This window comes from Pogona vitticeps, chromosome 1, assembly GCF_051106095.1.
Source record: "Pogona vitticeps strain Pit_001003342236 chromosome 1, PviZW2.1, whole genome shotgun sequence".
Lineage (NCBI taxonomy): Eukaryota > Metazoa > Chordata > Lepidosauria > Squamata > Agamidae > Pogona > Pogona vitticeps.
In genome coordinates this window covers 91,084,440-91,107,173 of record NC_135783.1, presented here as the reverse complement: position 1 = coordinate 91,107,173, position 22,734 = coordinate 91,084,440, and the positions used below count along the sequence as shown (strand labels likewise).

The window sequence follows — 22,734 nt, the reverse complement described above, 5'->3', positions numbered from 1 at the left end:
TAATAGCCTGTGACTATTTCTAATGAACCTGATTTTCAACCTGTGCACACTGGAAGTATGTCCATAGCAGTGCCATGGACTGAAGAAGAAAAAAATCAGTGTAAAAGGGGACTAGATAAAAGCCAGAGAGGAATGGAATAGGCCAGAATGGGAACTTCTTAATAAAAATTGATGGCTAAAACAGTGAGATGCAATGGACAAACACCAGAACAATATTGTAGACCTCAAACCTAAAAAAATATTACTCTACCCTTTATTGCCCCAAACCCTCCCAAATGGACCACAAGGGGCCCGGAATGGCAACTTTCAAGTAGGATAATCAAACTGAATTCATGACACTTATGTGACTAGGTGAGGCAGATGCAGCAAACCACAAAGTGATCCCAGGAACAACTTTTCAGCGCCTGGGTCGGGCACAAAATATTACAAGTTCTTGGGGAGAATAAAGTGAGAAATGCTGAACTTTACCTTTTCTCTTCAATAGTGGCAACAACTATATGAGGAAACTCATAATGGAAGAAGCAGGGTTAGGTTGTCGCCTCTAAGCATGGCCAAACCTCTGGATCGAGTGATACCTAAACATACAGTCTGTAATCAGAATGTTTCATCAAACCCTCAAAGACAAAAGTCACGAAAGGCTGCTGAAGAAGGACCCATGGAAAAGCGGGAGCTATTGGATGAATGTTTGATTCTGTTTACTCAGTTTTCTTTATTTTTCCAAATATCCGTAGTAGAATATAATGTAGTGTAACAGCAGCTCCACATTAAAAATTAATGAGTGCATAAAGCAGAATATACAGAAGTGTTTGGGGAAGCAGACAAGTATAGTTTTAATTGTATTGCTTTTTTTGGACTGTAAACCGCCCAGAGTAAATTCTTCTAGATGGGTGGTATAAAAGCCAAATAAATGAATGAATGAATGAATGAATGAATGAATGAATGAATGAATGTTATGTAGGACTCTGTTTTTGTTTATCATAATAAATTAACAGGAACAGAAATGGCATTGTGATTTTCTCTGTTTTTTTTAAGAAAGCTACTTGCTAGTATGGAAATAGGAATGGAAGAACAGATGCCTATCTGGAACTTAAAACAGAGTTTGCGGGAGGTGGAGCTTGGGATGAACGGTTCTCCATACTAATAAGCTATATTTAGATGTTACTGAATCCAGATGTTTGATCATGCTTAGAGGGGGATGGTCTAATGCTGCTCCTTCCATTATTGGTTTCCTCATGCATTTGTTGCCAAGACTATGAAGAAAAGGTTCCTGCTTGTGTGTAGGTTCTCCATGTGGGCAAGCATCCTGGAAAACAGAAGCTCAGGCACATATATACAGTCTGTGCAAAAGCAGGAAACTCTATTCTTCTCACTAGGTGAGTGTGCAAAACAACAGTGGCAGAGGGCAGGGCGGGGCAATCTATTCCACGTGCATTCAAACCTCAGGATTCAATAACATCTATCCAAGGCTGTTTTGAATGCCACTTCACCCCTCTCTTCTAGCAATCAAGGGGCATTCTGGGAATCTTGAAGAAGATTTTCACAAAAAGTCCTCACAGACATTGTTGAAATTTAGAGAGCCCATTGAATTATCTTCTTGGAGAATCAAATCAAGTATGTCTCTTATTTTTAAAAACCCTTTTAAGGCTGTTACAAGTTGATTCTCACTTGATGGCACATAGCATGCGTACACAAGATCAATTGGGAAGTTATTCTTGTGCAAGCATTATTGAAGGTCCTAGGAACTGTACAAAAATCAGAAATGGAGAAATACACTGTTTCTGGGCTACAACTCCCACAAATCTAACTACATTGGTAGAGATGTTCTAGGGGTTTACGTACTCCAGTAAAATAACTTTTCTCATCTCTAACAAGAATGCAGTAGTATTCTTGGCATATATTGGACTAGTCTGAACACGTTTTACACAGCAGTACTTTCTAAATTATTGCACATATCATTTGTACATGTACTTCTAATGCCTTTTTAGGTACCCAATGTGGGGTAGTAGATAGAATGACAGACAAGGATTCAGGAGACCTGAGTTCAAATCCTTACTCAGCCATGGAAACTCACTGGGGGTGTGGAACTGGTAAAACCATTCCTAAAATTTCTCACTTACCTTTAAAGCTGTATTGTGAGAGCTACAGTATAAGGTGGTTCTGGCTGGTTGGTACATGACTACCTAATGCATTTTTAAAAGAATATCTGTAATTTGCTTCAAATTCCTTAGCCTCTTGCAGGTAAATTTTCTAAGCTATGTACTGTGAAATCATTTCTCAGCAAAAGCAGCACGTTTTCTGATTTTATATTTGAGCTAACTGGCAGGCACTAGTTTTATAAGCACAGGCAGCCTGATTCTGTTGGCCGACTTGAGTTCTAGCAGCACTGGAAGCAATGCCACCAGGAATAACATCATTATTTCTGTAAAGGATAAATCAGATTTTTCCTGCTTCCTGTCAAAAGCTTCACAGGTGAGAAGAACCACAACACCAGTGATGTCCTGCTGATGGTTGCTCTGACAGGCCTCAGAGTATGTTAGCAGAAATAGAAGAGTAAAAATGATATCAGCAAAATTTCTATTCTGATATATTATAATGTATTCCAATGGGTCTTGTATAGAAAAAATTCCCAGTGGATTGTAATTTTCATTGTTTTTCTGTCAAAAGCAACAACACACCCCAGTTAGGAACAGGAAAACTATAAGTCTTGGAACTGCACACAGCGCCTCCCAAATTCGGTTCTTGACATCACCTGTTAAAAGAATGTAAGGAACTCCCCGCTGGATCCAATGAAAGGTCTCTCCAGTCCAGCATTGTGTTTGCACAGTAACCCAATAGATGCCTATGAGAAATCAGGAGATGCTAATTATGAGTGCTAGAGCCTTTTCCTGCTCTTGGGATTGCAGGAATCCTCATGGATTAGGGATATGAAGGCAATGCTCTCCCAGTAATGGAGAGAAATGCATATCCTGACATTCAGCAAGGAATCTATGTGGGAGGGAAAAGAGGCTATAGATAAGGATGCTTCCATCATGCCAGTAGATAGAAGAGACCGAAAAGCTCGTTTGCCACAGTTATCATTAAACCAATACTTAGTATCCTCAGCATTGTCTTCTATGTAGAAGACAATCCTCAGCATTGTTTTGACTACGATTAATGTTTTTCTATCAAATCTCGTTAAATTTTTAGTGCCCTGCAGATCTTAATAAACCATATCTTTTCTACTTATTTCTGCACATAACTGCTTTGAATACATATAATTTCAGAAGGGCAGGCCAAAGAAAGAGAAAGAAGAACAAAGACATAGTAGGGAAAATGTAAATGTCAGATAAATGCCTAGCTGATTTTATTTTCATCATAGGCTGGCTCCATCTGCGCAGTTGAGGCAGGCAGATGTCATTGCTGTAGATCCATTTTTAACGCTAACTTACTTCAGCTTGGTTTGATTGAACAGCCCTGGAACGGAGTGATTTATGCTTCGAAAATGTAGCTGGTGATAAAAATTCTGCCAAAGAAAAGCTATCAGGGGATTCCTTCAAAGAGATTTCTGGTCTTTTCATAATGATTTTCTCATGATGAAAGGAGCTACTTCTGGCTCTTCACAGGAACTTGATGGGTGGAAACCTATAGCAATTTACTCCTGATATCCATAAAATTACAAGTATATGTATTTGGTTGTTGACACTGTGATTTTCATCAAGTCAGGCTTCCAAAGAGCTATTTCTGGAGCTAACTTTCATTTATATACAGTTGGAAAAAGGTTAGTAGAATTATCTGGGTGAGAATGCATTTAAGACAGCCTTCTTCAATCTATTACCTTCTAGATTGCAATGCTGATGGTAGATGATGGAAGCTGTAGTCCAACACAGATTATCTCACGGGGGGGAGACTGCTTTAGGAGATCGCTACTTCTAATCGCAACTTTCCGAGACTTTGTGTTATCATTATTCTTCCCATACTGTTCCATTAACCCTGGTGAACTGTCCATGATGCATCAGTATTATGAGCTGTCAGGTGACTTTCACCTTCTGGCAACACTATGAATGAATTCTGAAAGGTTCTGCCATTGATAGCCATACTAAGGTCTTGCATACGGAAAGCTGTGGGTTTGTTATTGAGTCAATTTCTTTCATGCCAGGACTTCCTTTTTTCCTACCATGTTTCCTGCTATTGTCTTTTCTGATGAGTCTTGCCTTCATATAATATTCCCAAGTACAGTTTGATCATGTTACTTTCTAGTGAGAATTCGGGCTTGATTTGATCTAAAATTTCTCTTTCTTGCAGTTCGTAGTATCCATAAATCCATCCTGCAATATCATATTTTGAATTCATCATTTCCCCCCATATTTACTTCTTGCTTTTACATCTGTATGTATCAGTCCAGAATACCATAATATGCATTATCTAGGCCTTGTTCCACAGTGACACAACTTTACACTTAAGTAGTGTATTTTCATAGGTGCCCTTCCTTGTTTCAATCTTCTTCTTTTCTCTTGAATGTTTTCTCATTTTGAGTGGTGATTGAGGCAATGGTGAACCATTTCCAAGTGCGCTAAACCTGGAAAGGAGTGCCATAAGCCTGAATCATCTTGACAGCATGCAATTATTAAAGAAAATATTTCAGCAACTTTAATTTCTTTATTGACAATGTGATTTTAGTGTTCTTAATGTTCAACTATAATCTTGCTTTCACATTTTCATCTTTGATGGGCATTTCAAGTCATTGCTATTTTCCGCCTGTAATATGATGTCATCTTTGTGCCTTAAATTATTGATATTTCTTTGATTAATTTCACTCTTCTTTCTTCTTAATTTAATCCAGTTTTGCATATGTTCTGTATACAGATTCAATAGACAGAGAGATAAAATACACCCTTCTCTGACACTTAAGCCAATCTGAAATCATTCCATTTCATCATATTCTGTTCTAATTGTAGCTTTTGCCCTCTTATGTCCTAACATTAAATGAATTAAAAATGGTCACATTCTGTTCTCCTTTAGTTTATTCACATCAAGCATTGCAATGTTTGAACAATCCATGTCTTGCCTTACAGTTTTGAACTTACCTTGAATCATTCTTCATTCAAGTATCAGAATTACACACATCACTGAGACTGAACATGGACTTCTGCTTTTGAACAGTGTCTCCGAAGTATGATTTGTCACTATACTGGCGGGAGCTGGTTTTCTGACTCTGTTAGATGATGTTGCCAACTTCCGTTGTTTGTTTTTGTTGTTTTTTACATGCCACCAAGTTGCCTCTATGTCAAAATTATGAGTGAGCAATCTCTAATATGTCCTGTCCTCCTGAGCCCTGATGAGGTCTTATAAACTCAAGCCTGTGGCTTCCTTTAGGGAGTCAACCCAGCTCATATTTGGTCTTCCTCTTATGCTGCCCTCAACCTTTCCCAGCACTATTGTCCTTTCCAGCACTATATTTTAAACAAATCAGATATTTTCTATCAGCATTCTTTATTGTCCAGCTTTCATACCCCCAGAAATACAAGAGTATGGATGATCTTGATCACCAGTGAGACATACTTACACTTGATAATCTTTTCTAATTCCTTCACTGCTGCCTTTCTGAGCCTCAGTCTTCTGATTTCTTGACTGAAGGTTCCATTTGGGTTGATGATAACCAAGGTACACAAAATCTCTAACTATTTCAGTTTCTTCATTGTCAAAGTTAACATTCTTCTATAGTCATGCCAGTGTCGCCTACGTATCTTAAATTATTGATGTTTTATCCACCATTTTATTACATATAAATTCTAACCAAGACTATGATTTGCTTCTTATAAAATATGGTAATAATTAGAAATTTGAGGATCACTTTTTGGCAGTCCATGATAACTCCTTAAAATGCTATGAATGAAAAAAGCCATGTGTCAGTCTATGCTGGTATGCAACATCAGATCACAACAGCTCCAGTACAAGCCACTAGTTTGCATTCATGCTATTGTTTTGTGAAGAAAAGAGCTTCTTCTTTCATTAAAGGAACTGGATCTACTGGAGCGTTTCAACTGAATGGAAAAGGCAGAGTAGCAATGCTCTCTGATTCTTCCTCCCCTTCTGCAAACAAGGCTGAGAAATCTTTCTTATTTTGATCTGTAACTCCCAAAATGCTCCAGCCAGCATGGTCACTACAGCTTTACCAAGCTGTTCCTCTGTGCTACCTTCCGGGCTGTTCTGAAGGCCAAGTCTGTAGCATAGTGTGGGAGGGGTCACTGGAAATGAAAGGGAAGGTGGGGATCGGAGAATGTCATTCTCCTGCCCTGTTCCTCCATCACCAGTACAACTCCACTGAGCACGGATCTGGGTCTAGACCCTTTAAACCATAGTTGCAAGGAAATCTGGATTCATTGAAAATCATCTTTGGTGTCTTAACATATCTATTGTTTGATGACATTGATTGCAGGAATGGCCTGTTAATCTAAGCGTCTCCGTCTTACATCACCCCTCACAAAGGATGGGACTCAGATCTTTCAAGAATTGTGTATTTTTTTTAAAAAAAAGATCTTTTTCTGAAGTGCAGAGATATATTTGACTTTTAGAATGGACAGAAAGTGTTGTGATCTTCAAATATACATTTTGGAACTACTAGGAAGGGGTTTGCGGTGAGGCTGCACACCCCTTTTAACAGGCTTCTCCTTGCTGCATCCCCAAGTGCTGCTTGAAAATGCATCTTTTAATAATGATCATTTAAGCAAACCCAAGAAAAGTCATTGTCTATGAAAAGTCCTATAAATACCCTCCCTGGAGTGCAAAAGCTATTGAACCCTGTGGTATTTACTACCCATGCCCAAGGTTGATCTGTGTGTTCCCATAACATTCCCAAGTGGTGTTTTTCAAATATATTCCACTGTGCAAGAAAAGAATGTGTTCATGGCCATCATTACTCATTTAGAGCAAAAAGGTTAATGGAGCTGTATGATGATGTAGCAAAACAGAGTGACTCATTCCAATACCAATTACCCACTGCACGCTGTCTGGGCAAAGTACTTAGTGTAATCACTGGTGTGGCTCCTGCTATTTCTTTGTTTCTCCCTGGAAGCCCCAAATGCCTGTATTTAATTTCCCAATCCCAATGTCATTAGTAGAACAAGAAATAATTAGCATGCAGCTGTTACATGGCTAATTGGAAACGTGTCCTGTCATGTTGGTAAATGAAAGGGAGGGTCATATTAGCCAATGAGGAAATGGCATTTGAATCACACATTTCATTTATGGAAATCAAGTTGTGAAAGACCAGTGTGGGAATTATCCAGGGTACCAGAGAAACATGCCTTGGCTGCATTTCTGTGTGTGTGTGTGTGTGTGTGTGTGTGTGTGTGTGTGCGCGCGCACATTCCTGTGAGGTGGTAAGCTTTCCTTGAAAACTTGTTGGGTGGTCTAGAAATGCTGAAAAGAAACAACTGCAGTGCAAGAGCCGCATGTTACGAAGGCAATGAAGGGGAAACTCTTGTTGCAAAGAGACAACCATAGCAGTCTGTAGTAAATGAAGAATTCTTCTTCTGATGGTTGTTATAGGTTTTTCGGGCTCTTTGGCGGTGTTCTGAAGGTTGTTCTTCCTAACGTTTTGCCAGTCTCTGTGGCTGACATCTTCAGAGGACAGGAGTCAGACTCCTGAAGAACAACCTTCAGAACACGGCCAGACCGCCCGAAAAACATACAACAGCCATCGGATTTGGCCATGAAATCCTTCGAGAGTACAATTCTTCTTCTTCTTCTTCTTCTTCTTCTTCTTCTTCTTCTTCTTCTTCTTCTTCTTCTTCTTCTTCTTCTTCTTCTTCTTCTTCTTCTTCTTCTTCTTCTTCTTCTTCTTCTTCTTCTTCTTCTGTTAAACAAAGACTAGATCAATCTATGTGTATGCCCTAGATCTGAGGAATGAATGCATATTGTCGTAAGAACCCATTTAATTAGAGACCATACAGTCATCCATACTGGGCACTTTTGGTGTCATTTCCCTAGATCTAAGATACCAGCTTGGGGTGAAGTAAAGTTTGACTGGAACAGTATAAAAAGAACAGCCCCAAAATGCTTGGAAAGGGGTTTGGGGTGGTTGGTTTCTGCAATTTAACACCTTCCCTAGTGGCACTAAGGATCGGCACCTAAGATTTTAGGCATTAAACAATGTAAAAAGTTGCCTGGGTGGTGTCTGTGACAGCCTGAGTAGTGTGTGACCCAGCTAGCATGAAAATTAGCAGGGAGATCAGCACCTCCTCAGGCCAGAATCTTCCAGTCCTACAGTTTTATGACTCTATCATGATCCATGGTTGTCTTTTGATGTATGAGAGGGTGGGATTCTATTGGAAGCATGATCGTGAGTGGGTGGGAGGAGGCAAAATCTGGCCCCTCTTCTGCTTCTCTTCCTTAGAGCTTTCACAGCTCTGAGCATTTCCCCTGGGTGTTAGGCTTTTATTTCCAGAGTAAGACTGCTTAAAATTACATTGTAGAATACATTGCCATAAACTGGGGAAAGTGGTTTGGGTTTTACTGTATACCCATATGTGTGTGCACTGATAGAATAAGAATATGTATAAACTGCATTTTGCCTCTCAAGAAAGGGTTACAAGGTAATTTACAACATTAAAACAAGTAGTACAAAGAAATAAACTGTAAAACCAGAGAGTATTATATTAAAAAACACACATTTAAAACAAAATAAACCAAAAAGCTAGTGGCACAAATATCTCTTGCTTGCCAGCCAAGAAACCAATAACGAGAAGGCCCATTTGGAAAGAGGGTTGCCAGGGCAGCAGTTCTCCATTCCATGAAATCAAAGGCCCAATCCTTGTCATGTCACAGGGCTGGATCCTTCTGATGTCTTAAAAGGCGGCCTTTTCTGTACCAGTTATGACAGTACAGTATGTGTTTGTATGCCTGTCTGTGTGAGAGAGTGAGCCGAAGAATCTGCATTCTCTCCAGTGTCTCCTTAACATGTTTTATGAGCATACAAATGCACATACAAATACCCAAGCGCTGCATCAGTGAGCACTAGGCAGGAAAAGAGGGAAGATGGTTACCAAGCATGAAAGCCAGCATACAAAATAAAATCAGCCTTTCTCCTCCAACATCACTTGCCCTCAGGTTTATTACCCCATATAGTTACTCAGGAAAGCATAACAACAACCTAAGGCTTCAGACAGCACCCTAAAACTTGGCACTCTTACTTGAGAAGGAGTCTTGGCTTCCTCCCCTTATTTGAAAGTCCCAAATTCAAATTTCCCCTAAGCCATGAACTGAAAGAAGGGTCCTTGGGCACTTTTCTTCAGCCTGAGTCCCCAATCTGGGATGTAGAGCTGCTCTAGTTAGTTAGGCATCCTTCAGTCTTGAAAGACTATGGTAACATGCTCTGAAGCACTGTTTTACTGGTGATTACATATGTGAGGAGCACTGGGAACCTGTAGACCAATCACAGGGGGTGCACTTCACTCTGCAGTTTTGGGGTGAGGCAAACCTTTTGCCTGCAAGCTGTGTGAATCAAAGCACCAAGCAATAGTAAATATTCTTCTTAATCTTTTTAGTTTAACTCAGGGTTCCTGGGTGATGGCCTGGTGGTTTGACAGCATTCATTTGCATTAGTGTGTTATGCCACAGTCCTGATGAAATCCTTCCCGAGAAAACAGGAAAAAAAAAACCCAAGGAGGAAACTTAATGCCAAATGGCTGACTTCATTTTCCTTTTCTTTTGCAATGGGCACAGTAATAATCCTTGGCCTAGCATTAAGATCATTTAACCTCTGGGTAGCTGTAGACTTAATCAGTAGCCCTTGTTGTACAGGAAGACTTCACAAAGTGGAAACTGACGATGGTGAGATTGACAGTATTCCTTTGCAAGGGCCTTGAAGAATGACTTAGTGTTTGGGCAAAATTGATTATTGGAAGCTGAGCTACCAATTGGGCTAAAAGAGTGTGTGTGGCGGAAGGGGGGGGGGAGCAGTCTATTGTGTACATGTAACCTTCCTCAAAGCAAGTCCAATATATTTCGCTTCAGTCATTTGACAGATTCTAAGGGAACACAACATCAGGCCTCTCGGGTTCATAATAGTGTACAGTAAAATGGGCAACTGTAGTCTGATGTTGCAACTCTTGCCAGCCCTTGCTGGCATAGCCAGTGTTGAGGTGTCACAAGGGTAACAGTCCCCCAGCATCTGGAGGGTCCACTCTAGGGTAAAAGTTAAAATACCCCCACCCCCAGTTGTGATGCCTCTGGACATCTGTTGTCTGAATTCACTTGAGACTCTTTGCATTCTGTAAATCCTATGCAGATGATAATCTAGGGGTAATTCACACTTGATTTTAGCCCAAAGGGGAAGAAGCACCAGGTGCCCAAAAGTTAAGAAAAGACTATCTGAAGGCCCTCAAAATTAATTGAAATGACGTACTTTGTAATTGTATGTGCATTTTAATCTTTTTATAATCTGTTTTTAACCCAGCATTTTAGTGATTGTGCACCCTGCTCATGTATTTATTATTATCTGTCCTTATGTTTTAATTTGGTGGAAGCTGAAAGACCAAAGCAGTCCAAACAACAATCCATTACGTCTTCTGATTCTAAAAATCTTGGTAATCAAATGCAGTGGGCAGGGGGTAACAGCCACCAGATCCATATATTGATGGGCTTTTGTCCAAAGCCTACACATGTCCAAGCTGCACACACATGGTCTGATTATGTCACCTGATGGAGTGGAAAGAACCTGTAAGCATGCCATTCACATAGCATAGGCTTGTCTCCCCCAAACTGGTACACTCCAGACTGGCTGAACTACAACCTCGATCATCCCAGTCAGCATAGGAAAGACTGGCCTATTTTACACCATCAAGATTTAAGCCAGGGCTTCTCAGTGTAACCACTCTGTGCTACCCTCCCACGATTCATTGACTCCAGATTGTAGTGAGCACAGAGTCTATGCATTGTTTGCTAAGCATTACAGCTTATACTGTAGAGTTTAAAGCAACAGAAGTTGCAGGATAGAGAGTCACATAAATAGATAGACAAACAAGATGTTAAAACTGCTGCACCTCAGGTTCACTAATCATAGTTTAGCCTGTCAATAGGAGATTGTTCTACATGCTTTTGCTGTAGACAGAGCAAATGAGTTCGCACAAGGGGGAAAGCAGACCCCACAGAAAGCACAAGTATGTAAAGAAGGCATGGGGAGAATGGAGGCATGATAGCCCACAATCTGAGTCACACCTGCTTGGACCATAGGCTGTACCTGAGACTCAGTGATCCAGTTCCCCTTTTGGTATGAAAGTTTAGCAGAAAGTTGGCTGGGCCACAAGTTCAACAGGGCCTCTCTCCTTCCCAACTCCGTTCGTTCTCATTCTCCTTTGGAGTTGCTACCACTCTTTTGCTGTACACATGGTACCCTAGCCTGTAAACATTGTTTACAGATATATTGGAGGAAGTCATTCAAGAATACTGACTTCAATAGTAGTCAAAATATTTTATTTATACGTACTGTATGCAAAAGGTTGGCCTATGGGCAAAGGAGCAGGGGATCTTCTCACTCCCCTTAGGATTGGTAATCTTACATAGGGCCCTCTGTGAAATATAATGAATGGTTGCTGTGTATATGATTTTAATCCATTTAAAATGTTTTCTTTCTCCTCTCCTCTGTCTCTGTCCCAATGCAGGAGAAGAAAATCTACTGGCAATCTTGAAAAGAAGATGGTGGAAGTACATGATCCTGGGGATAATCGATATAGAAGCGAATTACCTGGTAGTTAAAGCTTATCAGTATACTACTTTTACTAGTGTACAGGTAAGAATTCCAGTTTGTTTGTTTGTGTGTGTGCATGTTTTTCTCTCACTTGCTTGGTGAACATGTGGAAGGGAACAGGATTGATAGTTTTATTGGACCTGGCTTGCTCTGCAGGTAGCTGCTGCCTCATTCCTCTGCACATTTTAAGTAACTGAGAAAAAACTTTTGTGTACGTAATTAGGCACCACATTTGTGCAAGGGTTCTTGGTGATGTATAGTAGCCCTGGGCATATATAGTTGTTGAGTACCTAGGGCCCAGCTCTGTCTTTGATCCTTTGTATGAGTTATCTGTTTTTCACAAGCAGAACCTCATCTACCATTTTTCCCCTCTTAAACCAGGGTTGGTAAATCTTTGGCTCTTCAGTGGTTCTGGATTACAGTTCCCATAATATCATGTCATTGGCTACTCTTGTAGGCTTTCAAGCATGTTGCATAGTAAGTACTTAAGGACCTCTTAAGTACTATACAACATGTTTGAAATCCTCTTTTGTGCATTTTTGGAACATGGTGGGAGAACAGGGGTTTGTTGTTCTAGTGGGCAAGAGAGACATTCTGAAGGCCTCATCTGTTCATCACCTAAATGCTTGATAGCAGTCACCATTTTGTGTGTGTGTGTGTGTGTGTGTGTGTGTGTGTGTGTGTGTGAGAGAGAGAGAGAGAGAGAGAGAGAGAGAGACAGACAGACAGACAGACAGACAGACAGACAGACAGACGTGGGGGGAGGGAGAGAACATAAAACAGCAATGCTCCACTGACAGTATTTTCCACCCTTAAATGGGACAGAGAATTTGGAAAGTCATTTTCACTCAGTTCTAATTAGAGCAAGTTGAAAAGTAGAATCCTACCGATATACAGCCACCACATGGAGAAGCAGAATTCTGTATCTGTAACAGTCATGATTGCACAAATTACTAAGGCTCTTCTTAGGCCAGGCAGCCTTTTCACATCAAAAGTATCTCTATAAAGTTATGTGCCTAAATTTGCCTTCTCACTGAGAAAATGACCCTGTTTGTGTCAACTGCTATAAGTTAGAATGGTACCCAGGACTATAAAAGTAGTACATGCATTGCAGTAAATAGCTATTGGCAATGAAATGTCAATAAAGGAGAAAATTCACAAACACTGTTTTAATGAGAAGCAGCATTTGCGCTATTTCAGCAGATAATCAGCTTTATCATTTACACGTTGTGGCTCCTTGAATAAGGAACTTTTTCCAATATCATTTGGAAGCATTCTGCATGACACAGAACCACACAAACATATGATAGCAGGAAGGATTTATAATAGTTTCAAAGGGAAGCGAAGGTCTATTACCTTTGGGTTTGGTGGGTACACATCACCCCATCCTTTTTAAAGAATCACCCAGAGCTTTTGGAAAGTTACTTGCCTGGCCTACAGCTCTCAGCTGCACCCCACAAGCAAGGTCAGGGCTGAAGGTTTCTGGGAGTTGTAGGCTGAAAGAGTACTTATTCAAAGCTCTGCTACAAACAAAACTAAATCTGCTACTCTGCTGGTGACAGCCATCTTTTTTCTTCCAAAATGCCCCTAGGAATGATCCTTCATTTTCACATAGTGTTGTTCCAATGAGACATTCTGAGCCTCATGGGTAAACCGCTCACAAATGAAGGGTATCCAAGCAACTACCTGAAGCAGTGGCTCATCTGCCATCCTTGCCTCCTCTGTTTTCCTCTTCTGTGCTAAAATTTACCATTCACCAGGACCCTCGCCCCTATTTCTTCCATGTAGCTAATATGTTTTCAGCCACCATCTCTCCAGAAAGGAGACGTTGTGGTGGGTTTTTGTGATATATGGATTCTGAAACTAACTGTATGTTTTTGTTTACATATTTAAAAATTATTATATTCTGGATTTTACAGACCTCCAGGCACTTGTCAATATGTTTAAAGACTGCTTGAAGAATTATACTTTTAGTAAAGTATTTCACTTTCAATGCATACATGAACGGCTTCATTAAAAGCACAGAGAACTAGTGTTGGCCAGACTGCAAGCATTTTACTTGTTAGAACCTTTCCTTGCACTTCAGTGTCCATCTGAGCCTACAATACTAAACTGGGTCATTGAGTAACCAACCTTACACCAGCTTCTCTTGCTCACTCATGCTGTGTGTGGGCAATACATATCAAGTAGATGATTCACAGTGAGATGTCTTCTTTTGCTGGCTGTCTAAAACGGGTCATGTCACTGTCAAAGATTACTCTGAGTAGCTCTCATCAAGTCACTGGACTATATCATTATGCATGTTTTACATATATACTGCTTATTCCTATTCTGTGGAACAGGTTTCCAACCAAGTTGTGTCAGGTTCCGTCCCTCCTGGTATTAAGGAAACTAATTAGGACAGAACTATATAATGCAGGCTTTAAAAACATATCCCCAAATGCTGTTGATACTTATGTTAAGGATATATGATGTTATTAACTGGAAAGAAGGGGTTGTTTTATCACGTTTTAATGGAATTTTATTATCGTGACTGACTTTATGAAACTATAATTATATGCCTTTGACCCTAATAAAGTATTCATTCATTCATTTTTAAATTTAAGTTTGTTTTTTAACTAATTGTGCTCAAGCTGGTGTGTCCCCATATTGACTGTGTTGATATATGGGAGTCAAGCTGGGGTGAGACTGGGGGTTTTGTGTTTTATTCTGTGAACTGCCCAGAGTAGTGGGGAGATTTATCAATGGGGAGATACAGTATATCTAATAGGGAGATATATCCATCAAATAAATAAATAAATAGGTTTAGTCACTACAGGATGGAAATATTCTAGTGAATTTAAAGGCTGGTAAAGGATCGACAAAAGCTGGCTAAAAAGCTCAATAAGTTAGGCACCAGACTGTGGAACTAGAGGTTGGGACTTTGAATCTCTCCTGTGCTTCCCAAGAGAATGCTGCAGAATTTAGAATTTCTGGTAAAATTGTCTTTATTTTTGCTAAGCAGTGGAGACAGAGAGATCTACAGAGGAGAATAGCTTCAGGTTTCCCAAAGTCCATTCATTTTCTCATTAACTGGTATTTAGAGTCTCAATAACTCACTCTTAGATATTTGTAAACAAAGTTTAAAAAATGTTTCTTTACTTGCAGTTGTTTGAAATCACAGATTGTGTATACCGCTTTCTTTACTGTACACATATTAGCAACCAACCAAACCAATAAACACCAACAAACAATTGCCACCAGTCAATGAAAGAGAGGAACAGGACACTCAACAGAGAAGAGAGACTCTTTGAATTTCAAACACTGGAAAGAGCAATTGGTTAGTGCTGGATAGATAACCATCCAGCCCAGAAAACTGTCTCCCAGTTACTCAATTTACAGACAACATGTGAGGTTGTAAATAAAACTCCAATAATCCTTCTCAAACTCACACACAGCCACCCTCTTGAAGTCTCACCTTGCCATGCAAGTTCTGGAAGCAGTCTTTCAGGAGCGACTTGGTCAGGATGTCCACTGTCATGTCTGTTGCATAGGATTAAATAATCTTGTTCATGTCATTCTCCGTCAGGTCAGTCATCAAGTGGCGTCTAATGTATTTGGTGTGTGCATTCATTTTCACACTTTTATGCAGCTCTGGTTGTCTTCCATTGGCATCTCTTCATTTATCCCAAAGTCATTCAGCAGCTTCTCCAGTCATACCAGTTTTCAGCTACAGCAATTATTTCTGACTCTGTGGAAGAAAAGGCTGCAGCACCTTGTTTGTGAGTAGCCTATGAAATAATACCATCATCATACATGAACAATAAACCAGTAGTACAGAGGTCATCAACCCCCAGTCCGTGGCCCAGTGCTGGTCTGTGGCCTGAGCCGGACCGGGCCGCAAAGACAGACCACCCCCCCGCACGCACTCCCCTCCCCACAGCTGCTTTGCGCATGTGTGCACGTGCCAGCGCCAGCGTGAGCGTTCCCCCACTCCTTCGCCCCTGCACAGAGGCACCTGCATGCCCATCTGCATGCTGCCCCACCACTTCGCACATGCGCCCGAGTGTCTGCGCAAAGGGGTGCATGGGCGCATGGGTGTGCAAAGGAGTGGGGGAGCGCTCACACCAGTGCTGGTGGGCGGGCGGGCACTCCCCCACTGCTTTCTCTGAGGCTCAGCCAGTCTGCGGTCCCGAAAAGGTTGGGGCCTGCTGCACTAGTGGACTTATGATCTGGTTGCATCAGTGTACCTTACAAGCTTTAGGTTTTTACTAGTCGCCACTGTTAACTTACAGTCCATGGTCCTTTTCAAATATCTAGCTACTCGAACTGCAGACAGCATGCAAGGTTGTAAATTAAACTCCAGCGCAGAAGAGCCAGCCTGAAATGGTAAATCACTTTTTTATACATAGCAAACCCTGGAAAGGGTAATTACATATCAGAATTGACTTGATGGCAGAGGATTATTTTAAAAGTATCAAGAATAAACTTAGCTTATTCAGTTTATGAGAACATGTATGAATACAAATCTAAAGTAACTCCCAGCTGTTCTTGAGGGTGTGTTACAATACTGCAAACGTAGGAGTCAGCTCCTGTGTTTGGAGAGATAAGAAACTAAGAAGAGGCCCTGCTGGGTAAGATCAAAGGCCTGTCGGGTTCTGCATTGTCCTCACTCCCTGCTCCACCAGCTGCCTGTGGAAAGACAGTTCACAGCGCACACCCACAAGTGCAGTGATGCCTTCTGTCTCACCTTCCCCAGTGAATGATACCATCTCTTTTTTAATTGTTTCACGGTTGAATCCAGTTCCTGTTTTTATTCTGTCTTCTAGTGTTTGTAACCCATCAGAAGCACTCCTCTTCAGTTGAGAGGAAGGATAGAAATGTAGCAAATTATAATAAATAAATAACGGAAAACTAGATGTCAGAAGAAGAATTGTAATCTAGTCACTCACCACGCACAATTCAGTTTCCCTCTTTTGCTTGACCAGGTGAATGGGACGCTAATCATGGCAAGGATAGGAGGAAGCACACCAATCCTTACTTACCCCCCTTCCCCTTCCCAGGGAATCAGTCAGACATTGGCAGGTTCAGCATAAAGAGTTGAAGAAGAACTTGTTGGCAAAAAGAAAGAAAGAAAGAAAGAAAGAAAGAAAGAAAGAAAGAAAGAAAGAAAGAAAGAAAGAAAGAAAGAAAGAAAGAAAGAAAGAAAGAAAAACAGGGAAAAGGCAAAATATTGTGGCACTCTTTAACAGATTTATTTCAGTCTGAGATTTCCTGGATAAAATTTCATTTCTCCAGACACAGAGGGGGAGTCTGTAAGTACAGGCAGCTCCACCCCATAAGGTTCCCAGTTGCAAGAGCTTAATAAGGTGAAAGTGCTTATAAGGGCCTCTCTAGATCTCAGAACTGACTGATTTCTGGGGGAGTGGGGGACTCAGAGGGTTATGTACATCCTCACACCCCATACTGTTGTTAGAGCCCTTTTAATACATTTAGGTGAATGTCAGAATATTGCTTTTTGTGGGCAAAAGTTTTGTTTTGTTTTTATTTAGCAGAAGATGATTTAATATGCAACACCATCAATTTGGAATGGTTCAACTCAGAAGAGATTTATGAGCTCACTAACAATGAGGAATAGGTGCCTTCTGATTTCCCAAGGGAATCAGAAATGTGCAGAACAACTCATCAGTCCAATTGTCTATATCAGTGGTTCTGAACCAGATTTTTTTAGACTAAAGTTCCCAGAAATCCTGGCCAGCACAGCTAGTGGTGAAGACCTCTGGGAGTTTCAGTTCAAGAACATCTGGGAAACCAAAGTTGGGAAACGTTGGAGAGTATTGGAATTTTTTTGCTCAAATTCCTCTGGCTACACAGCAGAAGTGTAGGGATTCACAGAATAGAATTAGCTTCAAGTTCTCTAGATTAGTCCACCCCCTTTTTTCCTCATCAACTGGCACTTATAGTCTCAATAACTCACTTTGAGACATTTGAAATACAAAGAACAAAAACCATTTTCTTTATTTACCGTTCTCAACAGATCAAAGAGAGAACTAACAAAACATGGCTGACTGCTTTCAGCAACAGGCCTCAACCTATTAACTGGTTCCAACAGACAACACAGAGAGGGAAAGGCTCAGAACAGAGAGGTGGGGCTCGTTTTGAATTCAGAAGCAGGAGGGAAGCAATAACTATTAGTTACTGCAGGAACACAGATGGGAGTGACTCCAGGGTATTTCTTGAGAGAACTGGAAAAACTGATAAGTAGAATTCATCAAGAGTTCTCGATGAAAAAGCCTGTATTGCTTTCAATTTGGTTGGAGCAGGGGTGAGGAGTTTTTAGCCCTCAAGGTGTTATTGAAGTATACCTCTGGTCAGTCTAGCTAGCCTGGGTCAGAGATGATGGAAGCTGTAATCCAGCAGCATTGGAGAAGTGTTGACTTCTCTGACTATGAGGTGAACAGTTGGAATGCCATGCCTAGGGTTTTTTTAAATGCAAAGTATATCATAACTTTCTTATTTCTTATTTATTTAACTTATATGCCACCGACACTATGCAAAGGTCTCTGGGCGGCTTACAACAATTAAAATGCAGTAAAAAAACCATTAAAATATAATTAAAATATATACTCTAAAAATTGCCATCAGGACCCACAGTTGATAGTATTTCAATTAAAAGCCTTCTGGAACAGGAAGGTTTTGACCTGGCGCCAAAATGTCATCAGCGTCAGCGCCAGACGAATCTCAATTGGGAGGGCATTCCATTGTCTGGGGGCAGCTGCTGAAAAGGCCCTTTGTCTACAAGCTCTTACCTCCTTGAGGGACAGCTCTTTCAAAAGGGCCCCCTGGCTAGATCTTAACTGCCGGGCAGGTTCATATGGAAGGAGGTGGTCCTTCAGGTATCCAGGGCCCACGCCGTTTAGGGCTTTATATGTCAAAACAAGCACTTTGAATTGAGCCCAGGCAGCAACTGGTCGCCAATGTAATTTAAACAGAATCTGCTTGATGTGTCCCGTAGCGGCGTATACAAGCCCTACAGCTTTTGAGAGTTCATGTATGGTATTATTTTCCACACAAACTGTAGGGATTCTTTAAGAGGTGTATCTTGAGCAGAGTTTGGAAAGGTTACGGCACCCTGAATGCCCACAGTAAGCATGGCCAATGGTATAGCTTTTCCAAGCTCTAATTTCAGGTGTAATTAACACCTGTTTCTCAGTTGCACATAAAATTCTTTTTCTAGTCCTGAACTAGTACACATGGAAGGTATTCTGGTGCCAGATTCCTTTCACTTATTTGTCAATTATATGTCTTCAGGCACCTGAAATATTTACTTGGCATTCAGCTTCTCAGTACTGCATTAAGAAAGTGCCTGAAGACTACATTGAGCATGCTGTATTTCACATTATAGCATTTTCTATTTAAAATCTCATGTATTATACATTGCCTCCCCCCCCCCCCCGGGATTTCATTTCTTCCAGCATCAAATACTATTATAAACCACATTCTGCCACTGGCATTTATAATAAGCAGCAACTTAAGGACTGGTCCAGACAGGTACTGTATATAGCTGACTATTTGGACTGATTTTGCTCTGGTTTGATTTGAATCAGAATACAGCACTGACACATGTTCAGGGTTAGAGCACTCCCTGGCACCCCTTTTTAGAGCTGTCCTGCTCTTTTCTGGCACAGCATGAGGGCCTCTGTTTTGTTTTGGCACCATTTGGTGAACTCCAAATTATCCCGTTGTGTAGCCTAGGTGGATGGTTAGTTCACACCCAAAAGGAGTTGTGGACAGTGTTATCTGAGGTGAGAACCCTCATATATTAGGTGGGTGTGAGGTATTAGGTAAGTTGTGTTATCTTAATAGATGACAGGAAACCCTTCTCCTTTGTTTTCACTTACTCTAATGCTTTATTTTTTAAAAAAAATACTGCATTTTCCTACTGATGGAGTGCAGCTTTAGATAAACAAGATATATTTGTGATGTTACATGTGCCAAGCTAAGTAGAACCATTCCTGTTTTACTGTGTCACTTAATTTGTTTAACAAAGAGGAGGAAAGAACCATGTCCTGCTGAATGTTGGCCATGAGAAAAGGTGGACAAGGGAGCTATGTTGGTCCCCACCTCCCAAATTCATCAGGAGATGACAACATCTCTCTCTCTCTCTCTTTCACTACCACCAAGCCCAATTATTTTTGGCTTAGTGGTTGCTTGCAGGGAGGAAATGTGTGGAAAGTAAATAAAGGAACAGTTGGGAAAATCATCTGAATTCGCTTTCCTCGCTCCCACTTTCCTCCCCTCCCCGCAAACACACAAACACTTCTGAAAACTAAAGCGTCTATCTTTGAGTTGCCTGCTCAAGCTTTTAGAACCAGCCAGTGGAACCACCACTGCTTCCTCACTGTCATGGGCTGTGCCCTCAGAAGACAGTATTGTCTTAGCAGAGCCCCAGCTGAGGAGAAAGGTAGGGGGAACCTTCTTTATGGTCCAGCTCTCACTTCCATACATCACTCCTGGAAAAACCATAGCTTTGACTATGTGGACCTTTGTCAGCAAGGTGATGTCTCTGCTTTTTAAGATGCTGTCTAGGTTTGTCATCGTTTCCTCTCAAGAAGCAGACATCTTTTAATTTCGTGGCTGCTGTCACCATCTGCAGTGATCATGGAGCCGAAGAAATTAAAATCTGTCACTGCCTCCATATCTTCCCGTTCTATTTGCCAGGAGGTGATGGGACCAGTGGCCATGATCTTAGGTTTTTTATGTATAAAGCTTACTTGCAAATAAACTAGCACTGCAAAGACCTGTGTGGACCCTTCTCATGGAAGAATAAATGTCTCTAGTGAAATCACACTGAAGATAAGAACTTTTTAAGTGCAAACCAGATTGCTCCAAATTCTCCCGTCTAGACAGGCCCTTAGTCCCTAGATTGATTTCTGAGTGACATCTTTTGCTGAGCAAAGGTATGGAATTATTTATGCCAAGTGATAGCTTGAAGTCACCTCTGGATAGGCTCGGTAGTTAATGATTTATTTATTTACAGTATATGCTCCATGAAGCTACTCACAGGAAGAAAATGTTAGCATAAGTTTGGGTTTTCTTTCAATCTGTTCTATGTCCATCACATTTTTGCTAATGGTGGCCGTTAACATGCCACATCAGACTTTCACATTCTGGCCCTATCCAGAACTGATATTATATTTTTGTTTTTGTTTTTTATTATGGTGCTAATTGTATAATACCAGTGAGCGCCAGGAAGACAGAGGTATGCACCTATTATTGGTCCCCTTATATATTGTGACAGCCTACGGTTTGATCGCACACAGCAGTGGCACTGCCATTAGGCAGAGTGAGGTTACTCCCTCACTCAGCAAATACTAGGAAGTAGAGCACAGCAATGGGGTATTGGAGAAGAGAGTTTTAGATCCACCATGGCCTGGCCTGCGGTCCCTAAGCAAGCCTGCTGTCCTCAGGTGCAGCAGAGGACGCTAACCTAGGACCTCCTTTGAAGTCAAGTTCAGTTGTTAATCTCATTGGAATGGAGAGGAAGGTGTGTTCTTGTCATTCATCACCAGCAAGAAAGGGCAAGGGCTATTCTTTGTCCCACAGAAATATCATTTGTATGTGAATGATGTAACCACAGGGCAAGGCTAGTCATATCGCTCTTGCCCATCTTACTGAAAGCTCTGTTCTTGCTAGTTGAATTGGGAAAAATCAGCTGATAAGCCATTCATATAGCTGCAGTATTCACATGCAGCTTGCAAGGATGTGGGCTAACACCATGGGAAAGGAACTTAAATTTGTCAAGCATGATTTGTGAATAGAGCCATTACAGGTATTGCTTGAGAAAGACCTACTTGCCATTGGTATGTTTCCTATTCAGTTCAGCACTAAAATTGCTCTGTGAGATACCAGGGCAAGGACACAACGCATGTAACCTCAATACCTTCAAGGTATGGAGACATGGATCCACAAGGATGTAACTTAATGAAAATGTATATGGATGTGACATTTTTGATTCTACCTTAACAACAGTCTGATTGTTTGCTTGCTGTTATATCTGTTGATTGGCAAACACAGCAAGGAATCAGCAACAAAGACCAAGATGTACACAGGCAGGTTCTGATGCAAGGAGAAGTATCATCTGAAGCAAACATTGTCATAAACTGAGATTGCCCAGTCCCGGCCTAAAATTTATATTGTATAGTTGAACGGCTGGAGTGCCACCTAGAGTTCAGCTGGAGGCATTTGATCCACAGGAAAGGATTCAGCCTGCTGGTCTTTCTGGAAGAAAGAGCTTTGCTCACGAAAAATCCCTACTCTCAAGAAGGCCAAGTCTCCCAAGAAGTCTTTCTCTTTTCTCAAATGATTCACCTGGTGGCTTCTTGCCTGATTCCTGCATTTATTCTGCAGAGTTCCTATAGACTAAGCAGCAGTCTGTCCTCCTTCTCCAGCTCAGGCACAAAGCCACCTTTTCCTGGGGTTTCTCTCTCCTGGGTTCCCAAGAGAACAGAGTTGGCAGGATTCAGCAGTTTGTCCCCATGCCAGGTTTAGGGATTCCAGCTCATCCTCACTGGAAGTCTCATCCAGCAGGTCACTAGAGCAAGACCTTACCCACCTGTGTCACAGGTAATGACTGAGAACACAGATACAAGGATGTGATCTTTCACACCCAGCATATTCTCTCTCAGACAGAGGATAGAATGGCCCGTTTGCCATTCCACATCCAGAAGCTGGCCATGGGGATCATTATATCACAGCTGTCAATGCTAGCAAGAATGGGACAGAAAACTTTACTGCCCCAGGAGAAAGCAAAATGATTTAGAAGATGCAGGGCAGATGGTATATGTCTGTCCTCCAGTGCCTTACTGCTCCTCCCCAGCACCTGCTGTCAGATCTGACAGAGTGGGCCTAGTTGGGCCAAACGTCTTTGCCTATCCTCTTTTCAGCCACTCTGTGTCCCTCTCTTTGGAGGCAAAGCATACCAGCCCTGTCAATCATTGGTTTTTAGATGGGAAGCAGGAGCACATCTC

General features: G+C 41.2%; 1 protein-coding gene across 1 annotated transcript in view; it reads left to right on the top strand.

Moving 5' to 3' along the window:
- The window catches only part of SLC35F1 (solute carrier family 35 member F1), a 282,097-nt gene that overhangs the window by 210,767 nt on the left and 48,596 nt on the right, over positions 1-22,734 (top strand). Inside the window, exon 3 of the mRNA XM_020802180.3 lies at positions 11,640-11,767. Coding sequence (XP_020657839.2) covers positions 11,640-11,767 — 128 coding nt within the window. The remainder of the gene's footprint in view (positions 1-11,639; positions 11,768-22,734) is intronic.